Here is an 18,319-nt window from a genome sequence, read left to right as displayed (position 1 = left end):
CTTTAAAACTCCACAACTTAAAATATTTTCAATAACAGTGGATTTCAGAGTACTTTAAGAAATGTCAAATTCAATAACAGTGGATTTTAAATGAATTTTTAAAATTCATGTTTCAATAACGGTGAATTTGTCATTTTAATACAAATCACGTGAAACTCTCGGTTAACTTCAGTTAGTTTTGGAAGATTTTCAATGGGCCGGACCTGGTTATACCTACCGATTTGTTTAATTTTGGTCCCAACATAAAGAGATCGTAATAAGGAAACTTGAAAACATCCTAAATCAATCTTATCTTTCCTCAGGGGATTTGACTTGCCAAAAATATAGGGAGTTGAGAGGGGTATTTTGGTAAAGTTGATTAGTTGTCGCCACGGCGAGTCCAGTAAGTAAAGTTTAATCCTTTCGCCGGAGATCTCTCGCATAAAGAATACTTTCGGTTTCTGAGACGAACGGCTTTGCTCCTTTGCTTTGGTATCTCCGATGAAGGATCGTCTCCCTCATCCTTCCCTCTACGTTCCGCCTCACCAAAGGCTTCGCTCCACCCCTCCAGATTACGCCTTTCATCCTCTTCCTCTCTCCCACACGCAATCGCAAAAGCCACCATTCTTGCCTACTCGCCTTGTATCGGCCTACGATGACAGCGTTTCCGAGGTTGCTCAACTCCCCGAGCCGGTAACTTCTCTCTTTCTCGCCTTCTCTTCAATACCTATGCAACGGGTTGACCTCAAAATTCGATTTTTTATAAGCTTACTGATGCTCATGCAATGGTGAATTATTTAGTTTTTGAGTCGCATGTTCTTGGAATCCAGTTTGAGTTGAACACCTATTGCGCAAGTCGCTTCCTTTCCTACTGTGAAGTCTTGTTAATTACTTACTCACCGAGTCAGTGATATGCGTTTGCAGGTTGCATTTCATTGTGCCAACTTGGATGAATGGAGAAGGAACTTGTCTATGCTTTTGCGCGATTCTGTAAAGCAAGAAGTTATTTCCAGGGAGAAGAAAGATCGAAGGGATTTTGATAAACTTGCTGCACTCGCTACAAGTCTTGGATTGTATAGGTAAACCATCCGTATCAATCAATCACACTCTATGCCTGGTTTAGGTTCTAGCCGGTGGTTGTTTCTCACAAGAAAATCTTCTTCTTTTTTTTTGGCAGTCATGCATATGCTAAGGTTGTTGTGTTCAGTAAGATCCCACTCCCCAACTATAGGTTTGATCTAGATGACAAGAGACCTCTGAGGGAGGTAATAATATCTACTCTCCTCTTGACTCATCGTCTCTTGGAATTATACAATAGGCTTGTCTTTTCTTATGGTTTCTTAGAAAAGTTAAAAAAAAAAAAAAAACAAAATTGATAGGTGAGTGTGCATACGGACATTGTTAAAAGAGTTGATGCTTACCTCAAAGAACACCTCAGTAAAAAATCAAAGAGGACGGATGGTATCCCTGTGAATTCCTTCTCAAGAACTAGTAGCACAAGCAGTATGGCTACCGATGAAGGGCTTCTTGAGCAACCTGAGCTCCCGGCTGCCAGCAAGACTGCGCTCGACAAAATTCTTTGGCAGAGGAGCTTACAGCTGCGTGAACGACAAGACTATTGGGAGGTTAGGCATTGTCACCTACCTATTTATGTTAGGTCCTTAATTTTAACTAGCTATCCCACTATTTATTTTCGTTGTGTTGAGTTTTATATTCTCTTTCATTGATTAGAAATCGGTTGAAGGTCAAAGAATGCTGGAATGTCGCAGATGTCTCCCTGCATATAAGCAGCGGGATGTGGTACTGTCAGCGATATCACAAAACCAGGTATGCAAAGCAGAGAATCGTGTGACATCTGTATCAAATCGAAAATTGAATATTAACTTTACAGTCTTGTTGGTTTTGTATTTGTTTCGATAATTCACATCATTTTTGGTATGTCAGGTTATTGTTGTCTCTGGAGAAACAGGTTGTGGCAAGACCACACAGATTCCACAGTTTATTTTAGAATCAGAGATTGAAGCAAACCGTGGAGCTTTATGCAATATCATCTGTACTCAACCAAGAAAAATATCTGCTATGTCTGTTTCGGAGAGGGTTGCTTGCGAGAGAGGAGAGCCGTTGGGTGAATCCGTGAGTTTTCCTATATCTAGTTGGCTTGGAGCCTTATATTTGGAATTCCTCACTCTGTTAAGTTCTCTTTCTTGTTTTCTTCCCCGTAATTTTGTGAAGGTTGGATATAAAGTTAGATTGGAAGGTGTTAGAGGAAGAGATACACGGCTACTGTTTTGCACCACAGGCATTTTGTTGAGAAGGTTGTTGGTAGATCGAAGTTTAAGAGGAGTTACTCATGTTATTGTGGATGAAATTCATGAGCGTGGAATGAATGAAGGTATATAACTTTTCTTGTCATGGAACACCTCGTTTTTTGAGCTTAAGTGGAATGCGATTTCTTACTATATTATTTTTGTGTTTTAGATTTCTTGCTAATCATTCTTAAAGATCTCCTACCACGCCGCCCAGAGCTTAAGCTGATTCTGATGAGTGCAACTTTAGATGCTGAGCTTTTCTCGTCATACTTTGGTGGGGCAGGTGTAATTCACATTCCAGTAAGTAGGAAATAACTATTTGATCTTTATGGGATGATTGATCTTTGCTCAGTTTAGCGGCTTTAGCCCCAGTGATCTAATATGTTTTACTTTTATTTTCTTACTCACTATAGGGCTTTACGTATCCAGTTCGTAGTTATTTCTTAGAGGATATTCTGGAGATGTTCAGGTACAGATTGACTCCGTACAATCAAATTGATGACTATGGTCAAGAAAGATTGTGGAAGATGAACAAACAGATCCCAAGAAAAAGGAAGAGCCAAATTGCGTCTGTTGTGGAGGTATTAGAAATAGAATATCGGTCTACTTTTGTTTTGTTGTACGTTTTTGGTCCTCATTTATTTTTTTCCCTTATATGTAAACAGGATGCACTGAGAGCGGCTGATTTCAAGGAGTTTAGCCCTGAGACTCGAGAGTCTTTATCTTGTTGGAATCCTGATTGTATTGGTTTTAATCTCATAGAATCTCTCCTTTGCCATTTATGTGAGAATGAGAGGCCTGGTGGTATTTTAGTTTTTATGACTGGATGGGATGATATCAGCTCTCTGAAAGATAAACTCCAGATTCATCCAATCTTTGGCAATCCAAACCGGGTTATGTTGCTTGCTTGCCATGGTTCTATGGCAAGCTTTGAGCAGGTGATGATTATAACTTTCTCTCCTGATGACTACTTGCATCTTATGCTAGTATTACTAGAATATCAGTATTGTAGTTGATCCGTGTTAATTGTAGTCTGCATTTTATAAAGATTGTTTAAAAAAGCAGAGCTGTTATCATTTTCTCTTTCCTTTGCAACCGGAACGTTTGTACGGGTGAAATCATGCTTATCAGTTACTGTTTACTTCATTTGAATTGATGCAGAGGTTAATATTTGAAGAACCTGCAAGTGGAGTGAGAAAGATAGTTCTGGCCACTAATATCGCAGAAACGAGCATCACGATCAATGATGTTGCTTTTGTTATCGACTGTGGAAAGGCAAAAGAGACCTCCTATGATGCATTAAACAACACCCCCTGTTTGCTTCCTTCTTGGATTTCCAAGGTTTCAGCTCAGCAGGTATTGCTACTTTTTTCAGGGTTGATAGCTTCTGAGGATCAAATAATAGTCTTGACAGTTAATAAGAGGACAAGAGTGAACATTGGACACATGGACATGTATTAGTGGTACGGTAGATATACCAGTTACTAGATGTTATCTGTTTGTGTTATAAGCGCAGTTGCATTTCAAATACACTGGACAATTAGAACTGAGTATAAGTATCCATTACCAACAATCTTTTGGGCTTACATTTAGTGTTAATTCTCATGCTTTTTTTGTGATTGCAGAGAAGAGGAAGAGCTGGTCGTGTTCAACCTGGCCAGTGTTACCATCTGTACCCAAAGTGCTTATATGATGCTTTTGCAGAATATCAGTTGCCTGAAATTCTGAGAACGCCTTTACAGTCACTGTGTCTGCAAATCAAAAGCTTAAATTTTGGAACTATATCTGAGTTCTTATCAAGGGCACTGCAATCTCCTGAATTATTAGCGGTACACTTTTTGTTTATTCCATGGTTGTATTTCTTATTTAGAAATTTACTCATGTTAAGGTGTTTGCTTTAAACCAACCTTATAGCAGTCAACGAAATAGTAGTATCTTCAGTCTAATTTATCTTGCTTCATGTATGGTTTCTTCAACTTTGCCCGCAGGTTCAAAAGGCCATTGGATATCTGAAGATAATAGGGGCATTGGATGAGAATGAACAGCTCACAGCTCTAGGTAAGAAGTAAAATGCTTTCATCTGAATCATAGCACTTTTGAGTAGCAGGACTTAAGTTTATCTCATGTGGCTGAAATTTGCTGCAGGTCGTTATTTGGCGAAGCTTCCCATGGAGCCAAAGCTTGGAAAAATGCTCATACTAGGAGCCATTCTAGGTTGCCTTGATCCCATATTGACTGTTGCGGCTGGCCTGAGTGTGAGAGATCCTTTCCTAACACCTCTGGACAAGAAAGATGTAAGTCCTTCTCCCATGATGTAAATAATCAAATGCAGCTCAACTAGTTATCTAGCACTCTGTACCATTAATTGGTCTCTTGTTTTACCCAAAGACATCTCGTCTTCAAATCAGATTGGTACGACGTGTTGTGAAATCTCCCTGTCCCCTGAAAAATGTGTTTGTTTTTACCTCTCACAGCTCGCAGAAGCCGCCAAGTCTCAGTTTTCACGTGATCACAGTGATCATCTTGCACTTGTTCGGGCATATGAGAGGTATAAAAGAGCTGAGGAAGAGGCTGGGGTTTATGATTACTGCTGGAAAAACTTTCTCTCAATACAGTCGATGAGAGCTATTGATTCTCTCCGGAAAGAGTTCTTCTCATTACTCAAGGATACCGGATTAATAGATGGAACTCCAGCGACCTGCAAGTCAGGAGGGAATGATGAGAATCTTACCCGAGCAGTTATTTGTTATGGATTGTATCCAGGAATCTGCTCGGTTGTGGTTAGTACTTCTCCTTTTCTCACTCTTCTATTCAGCACTCTACTTTATTGAGCATTTATATATACGAATGACACATGCAGCATAATGAGAGATCATTTTCCCTGAAGACTATGGAGGATGGCCAAGTTCTTCTTTATTCAGTATGCTTCCATCCAATCAAAATTAATAAGAAAATTATCTTACACTACTGTTTGGTTGGAAATTTATTATTACACTTCTTTTTCTATAGAATTCTGTAAATGCTCGGGAAACAAAAATACCATATCCGTGGTTGGTTTTCAACGAGAAGATTAAAGTGAACTCTATATTCGTGAGGGATTCAACAGCTGTATCTGACTCTGTGCTTATCCTCTTTGGCGGTAGCGTTTCCAGAGGAGACTTTGTGAGCTTCTCTGTCTATCGTTTTTTTTGCTTGTACTTGTGTTTCTTTGTTGACAGACAAGACTGACATAAATTTTTATTGCCAACCTCTTGTTTTTGGTAGGATGGCCACCTGAAAATGTTGGGAGGATACTTGGATTTTTTCATGAAACCTGCTGTTGCGGAGATGTACCAAACCTTGAAGAAAGAGCTGGACGAGCTGATACAGAGCAAAGTGAGTTTCATAATATCTCAAAACTAGTCAGCTCTGTTGTTGTGTTTATTCTATCAGGTTTTTCAACTGTGTTTATGAATATTTTTTCAATAACTTTTCAGTTACTTAATCCTAAAATGGACATGCAAGCACACCGTGACCTCTTATCGGTTATACGGTTATTGGTCTCTGAGGATAGATGTGAGGGAAGCTTTGTGTTTGGTCGGCAAGCACTTAAGCCTTTAGGAACGTCGGCGGTGTCAACACAACCGACACTGGTTTCAAGGACCGAAAGTGGGCCGGGGGGTGACAATTCGAAGAGTCAGCTCCAAACAATGCTCACAAGGGCGGGTCATGCAGCACCGATGTATAAGACAAAGCAGTTGAAGAACAGCAAGTTCCAATCCACAGTAGAGTTTAACGGGACGCAGATCATGGGACAGCCTTGCAGCAACAAGAAGAGTGCTGAGAAGGATGCTGCAGCTGAAGCTATACGATGGCTGATGGGTGGGGCTAAGGAAAGCCACAAGCACGTGAATCATATGTCAAACCTGCTGAAGAGAAGCAAGAAGGATCACCTCTGATTGCCTTTTGCTGAGTTCAATCACCTAGAAGACAACAAGAAGGCGGCGATTTTATGGAGTCCAAATATTTCCTGGGCGAACCTGGAAGTAAAAGTGGGAAGAAAAAGGATTATCTCGGAACATTTGTGGCATGCGACCAGATGGGGTTGAAGGGAGATAAATTCTCATAATATGGCACAGAAAGGGTGGGGCTGGAGAGTAAACTCCGTGGTGCAAGCACACATATAAGAGAATTGATTTGGATGTGGTGAATTAATGTGAGCATTGAGATGCCTCTGTTGACTGTTGCAATTTTAGCATATGGTGTAATTCTAAGATGGGGTGGAGACTTTATAAGATGAGGTTAAGTGTTGTAGATGAAGAAGACCGTTGTAATTGCCCACTTGTAAATCTTGTAGGTTGTAAGAAGACCGTTGTTTGTGTTGGAGCTTGTAATCGGATATTGAGCAAGTGAGTCTTAAGTTAACATACTCTCTCCATCTAGACATATAGATATAACTGACAGGTGGAGAAAACGCACAGCATAGGCAAAACTGAAGACTGGTTCTAAACAGAGTAGCTTCACCATGAATAAACATACACATACATGGTCATTAAAGAACTGTCCTTATTCATAAGGGACAGGAAAACACAGAGAGATCAATGGTCCAATAACTTGAGAAGAATGGCCTGTTCCAGCAGAAAAAGAAAAAGATATCACCAAGTGAAGTCGGCTGACAAAAATAAAAGCTAGGAAAATGGAGACTTACGGGGCAACAGGCATGAGATCTCATTCCTTGATGAAGCTCAGAGGCTGATATTAAAAGCTTCATGGGACGGTACTCACCTGCCTGAGACTGTCCTCTATTCTCTGCGTAGCATATAACTTCTCGCTCTCTCAGGTGCTCAAATGCCTGTCATGCCAGTAATTTTAATCACCCCCATATTCAAACCTTGACATCTTATGAGAGTTATACACTTACACGTAGGCAGACATTTTGTGCGTAAAAGTCTGAGGTCTGAAAAGAATCGTGTATCGTCTTATACTCTGTAAACACATAGAATCCCAAGTTATTTTTCATTGTGGCGCAACTTTCATCATTTCTTAAACCAAATTCAATTAACAGATTACCTTTCATCACGCTGATGAAGTTGTATGAGCTTTGCTCTTTCACTTCTAACCTCCTCATGCATACCAAAAGATAAAGCTCCAGTATGGAACAATCTGCTCAACAAAGATAGTGGTGCTAATTCATTTAACTATCTCTCCAAGGAAAATGAATAAGCAAAAAACATATTTCTCGCAAGTCGAGTGAATCTAAATTCCTTTTATACCTCTAACGGCTTCCAATTTTGGTTGCCTTAGCATACTTGAAAGTGCTGTTTTGAAGTTCTCAAGAGAGAGGAGGCCAGATTCCAAATTCATTGAAGAAACAGCGCGGAATCTAACATCAAAAGATAGCCTCAACAAAGAGAAAATGACATTTAACTAAACAAGAAAGTAGCTCACTCTTGGAAATGAAGAACTTACATAAACTTCAGCAAACTGTTGACAGTAGAATTGGCATTTAGAAAAGTCTTCAGCATGTCTTTAAATCTCGTATCTGATGTTATATTCTGCACATTACGCAATTAAAAAAAATGTTAATTGGAAACTATCAGTTCTTCAGAACAAGAATTGACATCATATAAAAGATACGCATGACACAGTATTGATTGGGAGTGAGGGTTAGAACCTTAATCTTTTCATTGAACTGAGTAACATATCCACTGGGGAAGCTAGAGTCTGCTGGTAGAGAAAGCAGGTGTTCCAATAAACTGGAAAGATAATCCTATTAGTAAAACAAGTTCTTTGGAAAAATGTTTTCTACATATTACAGAAGATAAGCTGTCCATTACCTGTCAATTTCTTCCCTAGAAGGAGGAAGAAACAAGATTTTCCTGTGTGAAAAGCGAGATCTCACCCTTTTCTCAAGGAGTTGGTCAGCGTCCTGTGGTGAGAGATTGCATATTATAAGATTCTGAGCCAGAGTACTTTCCTCAAACATAAGAATCATATAGTTCTAGGAAAATAAATTAACTAGAAATAATCTACACCCAAAGCATGCATATCTCTATGCCTGAATGTTCATACCAGGCGAGAACTAATACCGACGACAACAGCTTGGGATGTTACAGATTGCATAGCATCCAGCAAACTGTACAGCAACCGTTGCTTTCCCTATATAAACCAAATATAAGTGAGTTCACAGAAATGGCCAACGTCCATTTCCTTAGCTTATCAAAGGTTCTGCACTACCTCCCAACCTTAGGATGGCTTCTAGCTAAAATGTTATTTTATAATAGAGAAAACGAGACACTTGCCTGTGCAAACATGTCAAATTCATCAAGCACAAAGATGATTGTCTTATGTGCTAGTCCACATTCCCTGAAAAAAACTCAATCAGTTCGTCTGAATTGAATATCAACACAGCCAAAATGCTCTCTGTGCCAAGGTAACTAAACTCACCGCAGCATGGCTATTATGAATTGTGAATTCTCATCGAATGATGCCTGAAAAAAAAAAAGAAAGAGTCAAGACAACTGCCACATTAGTTAAACAACTAAAAGCATAACGAACATTTGATGAAAAGTGAAAAGGATGCCGCCATATACCATTTTGGAGAAGAGCAGGTGGTGTTCCATACACAACTGTCTGGCAATTTCCTGAAATAAAATAAATAGAAGCCAGTGAATATCCACCCCTCGGAAATGATGAACATAGATACAAAATTAACTAAGAGATTGAGATCGCTAGCTCTCTCAAGCTACCAGACCTTAAATGCACAATTATCCTCACTGTGCAGGAGTCCATTCAATCTGATCTGCATCAACAACAGAAGGTGATAGTTATTACAAGATGAATATATGATAATTCCCAATGTAAATGGCTTTATGCACAAAATCACACATACTAGTGTTACTGAATCTGGATACTCTTCCATTAAATCGCCAACAACAAGATCCAAGACCTGAAAATCATTTAAAAAAACTAAAATCAAACGCTACGAAAGGAGAGAGAAAGAGTATAAAGAAACAAGGTTGGATGATCAATACAGCAGCTTTTCCAGAGCCACGAGGGCCCAGAAGCAAGATTGAATTGTTGCATCCCTCCGTGATAGAGGTTGATACAATGAACTTCAACTTGCTATGAAAAAAAAAAAAAAGACGATTTTTTATTTAGGGTTCATCAAAATGAAACTAATTTACGGCATTTTCAGACAGAAGACAAAGCAATTAAAACCTGTAGTTGCTGTCTGGAGGACCGGAGAGTGGTCTGAAGACGAAAGTAGGATCGCAGAGTCGCCCGCGAATCAGATTTAGGGCTTTCTCCGCCGGATTCTCTTTGCCCATCGGAAAATAGTTGGCGGGAAAAAATGACTCAGCCCTCAGTGAACCATCGTAACCAGTGATTTAACTGAGGTTTATGGGCCGTGATGGGCTTTTGCTCTCTAAATGTCGTTTCTGGATATATGGGCCTTTGCTTTTTCGAAACGATGTCGTTTTGAATATACATGAGACGATGTAAACTCTCTGAGAGCCAGTCGTTCTCTCTGAGGCGGGAGGCTCTTTCTTGCAAGCAAGCAAGCAAACGAGAGGTTTGGAGTGGAGAAGACATAGAGAAGCTATGGGCAGCACAAGCACGAGCTCTGCTGCTCTAATCCACCATTTCCGGCTCACCAATCTCAGTTTGGATTCGCCTAGGAAGCCTCCGTACACTGTGAGTTTCTGCAATTCGTGGAAGGAAGGTGGACTCCGATACGGTGTGACGCGACGCTCTAGGAAAGTCTTAGGTCCGGTGATTCGATTATCAGCTCTGGGAGAAAATTCCGGCGATTCATCGACGGAAACCATTCCCGGCGTTGGCTCTGCTTTAGAAGAAAGACCAGGCATGTTGAACTCCGGTTTCTTTGTATGTTTGTCTCGAAAGTTTACTCTTTTAAGCTTCCAGAGTTGATATATTAGTAAACATTTGTGTTGCAGATGCGTCCTTTGAGCAAGAAGATAAAGCGAGTTCGATCTATGAGTTTCTGTATCCTGCCAAAGATGAGCTCCCTGATGACAAAGAGATGACTATCTTTGATCATCTGGAGGAGCTCCGGGAGAGAATATTCGTCTCTGTTTTAGCTGTGGGAGCTGCAATCGCGGGATGCTTCGCCTACTCCAAAGATCTAATCGTGTTTCTTGAAGCTCCCGTCAAAACACAGGGTGTACGGTTTCTTCAGCTAGCTCCAGGCGAGTTTTTCTTCACAACTTTAAAGGTCAGAGCCCGCTTGGACTAATAAGCTAAATGATCATATACTCAAAAGAGCAAAAAGATTACTTTTTTTTTTTCATGTTTGTTGTGGTGCAGGTCTCGGGTTACTGTGGGCTTCTACTAGGGAGTCCGGTGATACTGTATGAGATTATAGCTTTTGTACTTCCTGGTCTGACACGAGCTGAGAGAAGGTTTCTGGGGCCAATTGTGTTTGGTTCCTCCTTGCTCTTCTATGCTGGACTTGCCTTCTCCTACTGGGTTTTAACCCCTGCTGCCTTGAATTTCTTTGTCAACTACGCCGAAGGGGTGGTTGAATCTCTCTGGTCTATCGACCAGTACTTTGAGTTTGTGCTAGTGCTTATGTTCAGCACCGGCTTGTCTTTCCAGGTATGTAGCAATGAGAATATAAATGTTCCGGTTATGTTATAATAATATACTATTTCACCTGCCATATGGCTTCTTGTTCGTTTACAGGTTCCGGTAATTCAGTTACTCCTGGGACAAGTAGGGGTGGTGTCGGGAGATCAAATGCTTTCAATATGGAAATATGTAGTGGTGGGTGCGGTGGTTGTAGCAGCTGTGGTCACGCCCTCGACAGACCCTGTCACTCAGATGCTCCTAGCTACACCGCTTCTGGGGCTCTACTTGGGTGGTGCATGGATGGTCAAGCTCACAGGTCGCTGAGGAACAAAATAAAATCGTGTGTATCTTTCTTGTAGAGTATATCACCCTCCGTGCAAGAAACCACAGTTTGGTATCTTAAAGTGTTTATCTGAAACATAATTTTGAATATACAAATTTAGTAACCAAAAAAAGAGAACATAGATATCTCAATGTGGCTATGTAACTCATCTGCTACAGCCCATGAACATTATATTTAAAAAATTGATACCAAACCATTAACATGGAGGTACCTACAAAATGTATCGACTAGTGACAACAATTTCATTATAAACCACAGTATAATAACACACTCGAGAGCTGAAAAACAACATGGTCAATGCGTCCAGAGTCATTTAGGATTGTTCTCAGGCCTTTAATCGGACTGATGTCAGATTAGACATAAACAACGGAGACAAGTGCAACAAGTAAATCACAACAATATTAAAGAGTCTTTGTGCTAATGCTTGCACAACACTCGGTTCAAATGATTGAGTGAATTTAAACAAAGGAACTTTCTAGTGCTAGTCCCCGCCTTCACTTGTCTTTGTTGTGCTCTTTTTTCTCATCTGACAACATTCCATCAGTTTCGGATGCTGACTCTCTGTCATGTTTATGATGCCTTCTCCTTCGCATTGCTCCATCATCCTCACTTGAAGACTCTCCCCTTTTGTGTTGCCTTCTCTTTCTACTCTTGCCCCCATCCTCTGAGTCTCTGGACGACGCTGAACCTCTGCTGTGCCGGTGGTATTAACCCCGTCTTCTTCCTCCTTTCTCTTCCTCGCTATCACTTGAAGTAACCACCTCACTATGCCTGTGATGCTTTGCATGTCTTCTTCTGGCATCTACCGCATTGTCATCATGATGCGGTTCCCCCTCATCTACCGGCTTTGGCCTCTTACCCTGACTAATACCTGCTCCCCTTGGGGAAGATGTAGACACCAAACTTGGCGTTGGACCGGAGAAGGAAAGAGCGTTTCTTGCTTCCCGGAAATCCGTGTCTGGGAAAGACATTTTCAGTAGATCAAACAAGAGGTTGTGAACCTTCCTTGCTTCAGATCTCACCTGCAAAAGATTTTTTTCACCTTTTATTAAACCCATTTGACTTTATATACTAACCACACAAATTTGAGATGCAAGATCTAAACCTCGTGCGAGAATCCATAGAATTGCATTGCTCCCCTTAGCATATACTGCACGTCAGATGCCAGTTCCATTACTCCCACGTACTCGAGCCTTTCCACTCGCTGATCTATCTCTCGTAGTTCGAAAAGATTATTCACACCTCCAGCTGCATAACCATTCTGAATTCTCTTCCACATATTTGTCAGCATCGGCACAATCTGCTGACCCTCCTTGTCAATTGAGTTTGCTAATGACGGTTTTGCACTGCACAGTCAAGCACCGGGCAAGTTCAGACCAACCAAACAAAATAAGTTTACCGACGCATCGCAATGTAAGAGAATGCAATGAAATATATTCCACTTCACCGAACATACCCGTTTCTGTATGATGTGGGACATTCTTCCACCTGTACTTGAAGGGCCAATAGGACTAGTTTCATCCCATGTTTCTCTAGAAGCTTCAGCGCTGTCCTCCAGTGTGGCATTCAATCTACCAGATTTTGGTGATGACACATGCAGCTTGGAAGTGTTAGCTACCTTCTTTGTAAAGAAGTTTATATCAAAGTGATTTGAAGAAGATGAATCTCTTTCTTTCTTTACTGAAATTTCATTTCTTTTTCCTTAAGAAAACCTATTACAAGATCTACTTATTTATAGCCTTTAAACGAAAACCCTAACAGTGAAAACCTAGACAGATGTGATAATCTCAGTCGTCCAGGAGATCAAGGGCTGAGAACTTGTTGTACAAACTTACTCCATTCCCATCTCTTCTCTCTTGCGTCACCTTCTGTACTTCGATTTTGTCTTTTTCTTTCTGCTTCAAAGATAGCCGTTGAGCAGGCAAAATTTCAATGTTGGCGCTTGGGCTCTCTTCTGATTTGGGCCTCTGCTTCTCCAGACCCATGCCTTTGTGGTCCTTAACAGAAGCTGCGTCATTTTGATCTTTCTTGTTAATAGTTCCCCTCAAACTTGGCGTTGGTGGTGAGGAGATGCCAAGTTTGAACCTCAAGTCATCGAAAGCAGTATACGGCAGGGACTTAGTGAATATGTCTGCAAGTTGAAGATATCCGGGCACATGTCGAACCACAAGAGCACCAAGAGCCACTCTCTCCCTTACATAGTGGCAGTCAAGCTCAAAATGCTTTGATCTCTTGTGATATGTGGGATTTGCTGTGAGATGCACCGAAGACAAGTTGTCACAGTAGAGCTCTGGTGTTATCAACACAGGCACGCCTATCTCCCTCATTACTGAACATATCCAGCTTAGCTCAGAAGCAGTTTCAGACAGAGATCTGTACTCTGCTTCAGTAGAACTCCTTGATACTGTTGGCTGTTTCTTTGAAGACCACAAGATGATATTGCTCCCAAGAAACGTACAGAAGCCTCCAGTCGATCTTCGTGTATGGGGACAACCAGCCCAGTCACTGTCACTGTATGCACGGAGCGTGAAGTCAGTGTCTTGAGCGAAGTTGATTCCATGATCTATCGTTCCTTTGACATACCGCAGGATGCATTTCAGAAGGCGATAATCTGAGATTGATGGAGCATGCATTTTCTGGCATATGTAGTTAACTGAGAACTGCAAATCTGGTCTTGTCAGTGTGAGATATTGTAGCTTCCCAGCTAAGCTTCTGAAGTAACTCGGACTTGCGAATATAGTGTTTTGATCCGGAACTTTGTTGAGTCTGATCGGTAGAGGTGTGCTTATATCGAAGCAATCACTCATTCCCGCTGCAGCTAGTAGATCAAGAGCATATCTCTCTTGTGACAGGAACAGTCCTGATTCGTGAAACTTGGCCTGAATCCCCAGAAAATACTCCATTTGACCAAGATCCTTCATTCTGAACTGGTTGCTTATATCTTCAAGAAACCTCTTTTGAACTTCTGATGTGTTTCCGGTGATTAACATATCATCAACGTACAGAAGCAGCATTATGACGTCTTTGCCTTTTGAGTATATGAATATAGATGGATCCTTCACACTGCATTTGAATCCAAACTCCAATAAATATGAACTAAACTTGTCAAACCAGGCGCGTGGGCTCTGGTTTTAGTCCATAAAGTGATCTATGAAGAAGACAGACATGGTCTGGTTTCATTGGATCCACAAAGCCTGTTGTCTGCTTCATGTATACCGTCTCAGTTAGGTCACCGTGGAGAAATGCATTGGCTACATCCATCTGTTTTATATCACACTTCATGACAGTCGCAGTGTGGAGTATCAGTCTCACTGTTGCAGTCCTCACTACCGGGCTGTATGTCTCCCAGTAGTCGATGCCTTCTTCTTGACCACACCCTTGAGCTACTAGCCTTGACCTCAGCTTCTTGACTGTGCCATCAGCTCCTAACTTGATTCTGTGTATCCATTTGTTTCCTAACACATGCATCTCCGAAGTTCTTGGAACAAGCGACCAAGTCTTGGTCACTGCACAATTGTCATGTTCTTCATGCATTGAAGCGTTCCATCCAGGATGTGCAAGCGCTTCTTGAACTGATTCTGGTTCTCTGAGAACTGTGTTTGCTGTCAAAAGAGCATACTTAGGATTGGGTTTTACTATTCCAGACTTCGATCTGGTCACCATGCTGTGTTGAGCTGGGGCTTGAGACTCTTCTGTCAGCCTTGCTGCAATCTGAGGTTGACTCTCACTTCTAGTGGATGTTTCAGTACCGGCTGAAGACGGTGGTGAGTTGTTCATCTGTGGTTTCTGAAGTCTCACGACCATTTGTAGGGGTGAGTTGTTTATCTCAGTATCAGACGAGTGGCTTGAGTTTGATGAGCTTTGTACCTCAGATATAATTGGAGGCATGCTCTTAAATCAAGATGACATAAGAGTATTCTTTGGCTGAGGGTGAAGATGTCTATACTCCTTTGAGAAAGGGAAGCTCTGCTCATCAAAGATCACATGCCTACTTATGTAGACTCGCCCAGTTGAAGGTAGTAGACATCTGTAGCCTTTGAACTTCTCACTGTAACCCATGAACACACACCGCAGAGAGCGATGATCAAACTTGTTTGCAGCGTAGTCTCTCAGAGTTGGGAAGCAGGCGCATCCAAAGACCTTCAAAAACTCATATTGAGGTGATCGTTTGTGAAGAATCTCATAAGGGCTCTTGGCATCGCTCAACGCACTATGAGGAAGCAAGTTGCTCAGGTAGTTGGCAGTGAAGAATGCTTCAACCCAGTACTTGTGGGGAACACAACTCTGAAATAGAAGCGATAACCGAACCTCAGTAACTTGTCTGTGTTTCCTTTCTGCAAGTCCGTTTTGTTGTGGAGTATATGGGCATGAGATTAACTGTTTGATGCCATTGGTTTCCAAGTGTTGCAGAAACTGTGTACTAATGAACTCTCCTCCACCATCACATTGGAAAGAACCAATCTTAGTACTATATTGATTCTGAACAAGTTCTTGGAACGCAACAAATGTTGACATGAAGTCTGACTTCTTCTTTAAAGGAAACAACCAATTGTTTCTAGAGAAATTGTCTACAAGAATTACATAATAATGAAATCCTTGAACAGAAGCTACTGGTGCTGGTCCCCATAGGTCGCAGTGGATTCGTTCCAGTGGTCGTGTAGCAACATAAGAAGACGCCTTGAAAGGTAGTCTTGTACTCTTGCCAAGCTTGCACGCATTACACTGAGACTTGGAGCCCTTATTGATCACGATGTTCCTAGATGAAGATAGGTGTTGTAAGATAAGAGGGTTGGGATGTCCTAGCCGTTGGTGCCACACCTCATCACTAGCAGCAACACGTCTGGTTGTAAAGAAGGCATGAGCAGCTGAACTCCTCAGCTTGTATAACCCTTTAGTGTTTCTTCCCATTAGAAGAACCCTCTTGGTTCCCTTATCATATACACGCACATTGTCACAGTCAAAATCAAAACCACATGCGTTATCCTTGGTGAATTTCGAAACAGACATCAAAGACTTAGCAATATTAGGGCAAACCAGAACATCTTTGAGTGTTAGGTTACCTGAGGAAGAAGCAATGTTTGATGAACCCGTGTGTGTTATAGGGAGAAACTCGCCGTTCCCAACCATGACTGAGTCTGAGCCATTGTAAGGATTGGACTGATGCAGATGAGCTGGTGAGATTGTGACGTGAGCCGACGCCCCAGTGTCTGGAAACCACTCATGTCCAGCTCCGTCCGTGATCTCTGATATGCGAAGCGCAGCTAGAGCATTGTGCATCTCATGGAGCTGATATGAGTTATCGAAACGAAGCCAACACTTCATGGCTAGGTGACCAGTTTTCCCACAGATCTGACACACTGGTCTTGAATCACCATCTGACGACACTGATGACCTTGATGACGATGACGAAGATATGTGTTGTGGAAACCCCCGTCCCCTGGTTGAGAAGAAGTCTCTACTGCCACGACCTCTTCCTCTGTTTCTGTTGAAGAACGGTCTTCCTCTGGTGGTGTTAAACGCCAGATGAGGCGTCACTCCGGTGTCCACCTGATAACTCTGAAGACAGTCATCAAACGCAGTGAGGCGAGGGATGATGTCATCAAAGATTGGATCTTGACTTCCATCCATAGATCCTTCAATGCTCGTTTTGATTGGTTCGTAGTCCTTTCCTAAACCAAAAAGAGCTGCGAATATCTTCATACGCTCAGGAACAGGGCTACCAATCGACGTGAGTTGGTCGCAGATGGTTTTTATCTCACGGAGATACTCAACCATCGTCTTGTTTTGTTTGAAGATAGTCTGAAGTTTGCGTTGAAGCTCGAACAGTCGAGATGAGGAAGCTCTGTTGAAGTGGCTTGCTAAAGTAAGCCAGATCTCATGAGAAGTGGTGCAGTGAAGCACAATGCTTTGAATGTCTTCAGTAAACGACCCCAGAAGCCACGACTGTATCACTTGATCTGTTTGAAACCATAGGGCAGAGTCTGGGTTTGGCACCGGTGTGATAGTACCGTTGATGTTAGGTACGGGAATGGCATCTGGTGGTGGAGGTGTAGATCCAGTGACGAACCCCAGGAGACCCTGACCGTTAAGAAACGCCTCGAACTGACGCTTCCACAAGATGCAGTTTTTGTCAGTAAGTTTGACGGTGACCGAGTTTACGATCTTCAGAGATGGTGGCGTGTAAGGTTCCATCGCCCTGGCTCTGATACCATAAAGAAGTTTATATCAAAGTGATTTGAAGAAGATGAATCTCTTTCTTTCTTTACTGAAATTTCATTTCTTTTTCCTTAAGAAAACCTATTGCAAGATCTACTTATTTATAGCCTTTAAACGAAAACCCTAACAGTGAAAACCCTAGACAGATGTGATAATCTCAGTCGTCCAGGAGATCAAGGGCTGAGAACTTGTTGTACAAGCTTACTCCATTCTCATCTCTTCTCTCTTGCGTCAACTTCTGTACTTCGATTTTGTCTTCTTCTTTCTGCTTCAAAGATAGCCGTTGAGCGGGCAAAATTTCAATGTTGGCGCTTGGGCTCTCTTCTGATTTGGGCCTCTGCTTCTCCTGACCCATGCCTTTGTGGTCCTTAACCGAAGCTGTGTCGTTTTGATCTTTCTTGTTAATACTTTGCAGGTAAACTCCTAAGCCTCGAGGATGAATCAGTCTGATCTTGTCTTGAACCATGTGAGTCACCAACTGTTCTCAGTTTTGATCGACAGCTACGATCCACTTGCAATTGCTGAGCTGCAGGCATATCACTACCGTCTGTTCCTTCTGCTGTTTGACGGGGTCTCATACGAATACTCCGTTTCCGTTTTATTGTAGGTTGCAAAACCTGTTCTCCTCCCCTTCATCACGGTCATAGGATCGTTGGAGATCTCTGTGAGAATCCCCAGAGGCTCCTATTTCTCCATCTTCTAGGTCATCTTCCTGTTCAACATTATTAAAGAAAGAAACATTACACAAACGAAAAAGAAGAAGATAGGCATGCAAGACAAAATCAGGTGCCTACCAGTCTTTTTGAGACAGAACCTGGCCTAGTGTCGAATGCAGACAAAGAGCCAAACTCTTTTTGAAGAAACAGGAGAAGCCATCTCTTTCGATCTCTGATTTTCT

At 41.7% G+C, this 18,319-nt stretch overlaps 3 protein-coding genes across 3 annotated transcripts; 2 read left to right on the top strand and 1 right to left on the bottom strand.

Moving 5' to 3' along the window:
• The first annotated feature begins 286 nt into the window (after positions 1 to 286).
• On the top strand, positions 287 to 6,694 carry LOC106349439 (DExH-box ATP-dependent RNA helicase DExH5, mitochondrial). The gene is made up of 19 exons (XM_013789403.3): positions 287 to 672; positions 904 to 1,058; positions 1,157 to 1,244; positions 1,359 to 1,604; positions 1,711 to 1,806; positions 1,924 to 2,112; positions 2,212 to 2,371; positions 2,458 to 2,588; positions 2,702 to 2,869; positions 2,954 to 3,226; positions 3,450 to 3,644; positions 3,914 to 4,117; positions 4,277 to 4,346; positions 4,434 to 4,582; positions 4,763 to 5,068; positions 5,149 to 5,208; positions 5,298 to 5,450; positions 5,553 to 5,663; positions 5,765 to 6,694. Exons 1-19 carry the CDS (start codon positions 481 to 483, stop codon positions 6,224 to 6,226), a joined length of 3,408 nt encoding a protein of 1,135 aa, XP_013644857.1. The 5' UTR covers positions 287 to 480; the 3' UTR covers positions 6,227 to 6,694.
• Positions 6,695 to 6,767: 73 nt separating this feature from the next.
• Positions 6,768 to 9,717, bottom strand: LOC106349440 (origin of replication complex subunit 4). Its single transcript, XM_013789404.3, has 16 exons — positions 9,489 to 9,717; positions 9,302 to 9,392; positions 9,160 to 9,216; positions 9,022 to 9,069; positions 8,861 to 8,911; positions 8,715 to 8,758; positions 8,570 to 8,633; positions 8,340 to 8,426; positions 8,105 to 8,196; positions 7,942 to 8,023; positions 7,737 to 7,822; positions 7,541 to 7,650; positions 7,338 to 7,430; positions 7,189 to 7,253; positions 6,976 to 7,119; positions 6,768 to 6,895 (listed from the first exon to the last, which is right to left on the bottom strand). Exons 1-16 carry the CDS (start codon positions 9,596 to 9,598, stop codon positions 6,866 to 6,868), a joined length of 1,254 nt encoding a protein of 417 aa, XP_013644858.1. The 5' UTR covers positions 9,599 to 9,717; the 3' UTR covers positions 6,768 to 6,865.
• A 49-nt stretch (positions 9,718 to 9,766) lies between these two features.
• On the top strand, positions 9,767 to 11,424 carry LOC106349460 (sec-independent protein translocase protein TATC, chloroplastic-like). The gene is made up of 4 exons (XM_013789425.3): positions 9,767 to 10,134; positions 10,229 to 10,506; positions 10,599 to 10,889; positions 10,977 to 11,424. The coding sequence occupies exons 1-4, from the start codon at positions 9,873 to 9,875 to the stop codon at positions 11,184 to 11,186; spliced, it is 1,041 nt and encodes a 346-aa protein (XP_013644879.1). The 5' UTR covers positions 9,767 to 9,872; the 3' UTR covers positions 11,187 to 11,424.
• The last annotated feature ends 6,895 nt before the right edge of the window (positions 11,425 to 18,319 follow it).

The sequence above is a fragment of the Brassica napus genome, chromosome C7, assembly GCF_020379485.1.
Source record: "Brassica napus cultivar Da-Ae chromosome C7, Da-Ae, whole genome shotgun sequence".
Classification (NCBI taxonomy): domain Eukaryota; kingdom Viridiplantae; phylum Streptophyta; class Magnoliopsida; order Brassicales; family Brassicaceae; genus Brassica; species Brassica napus.
This window is presented reverse-complemented; position numbering and strand designations above follow the sequence as displayed.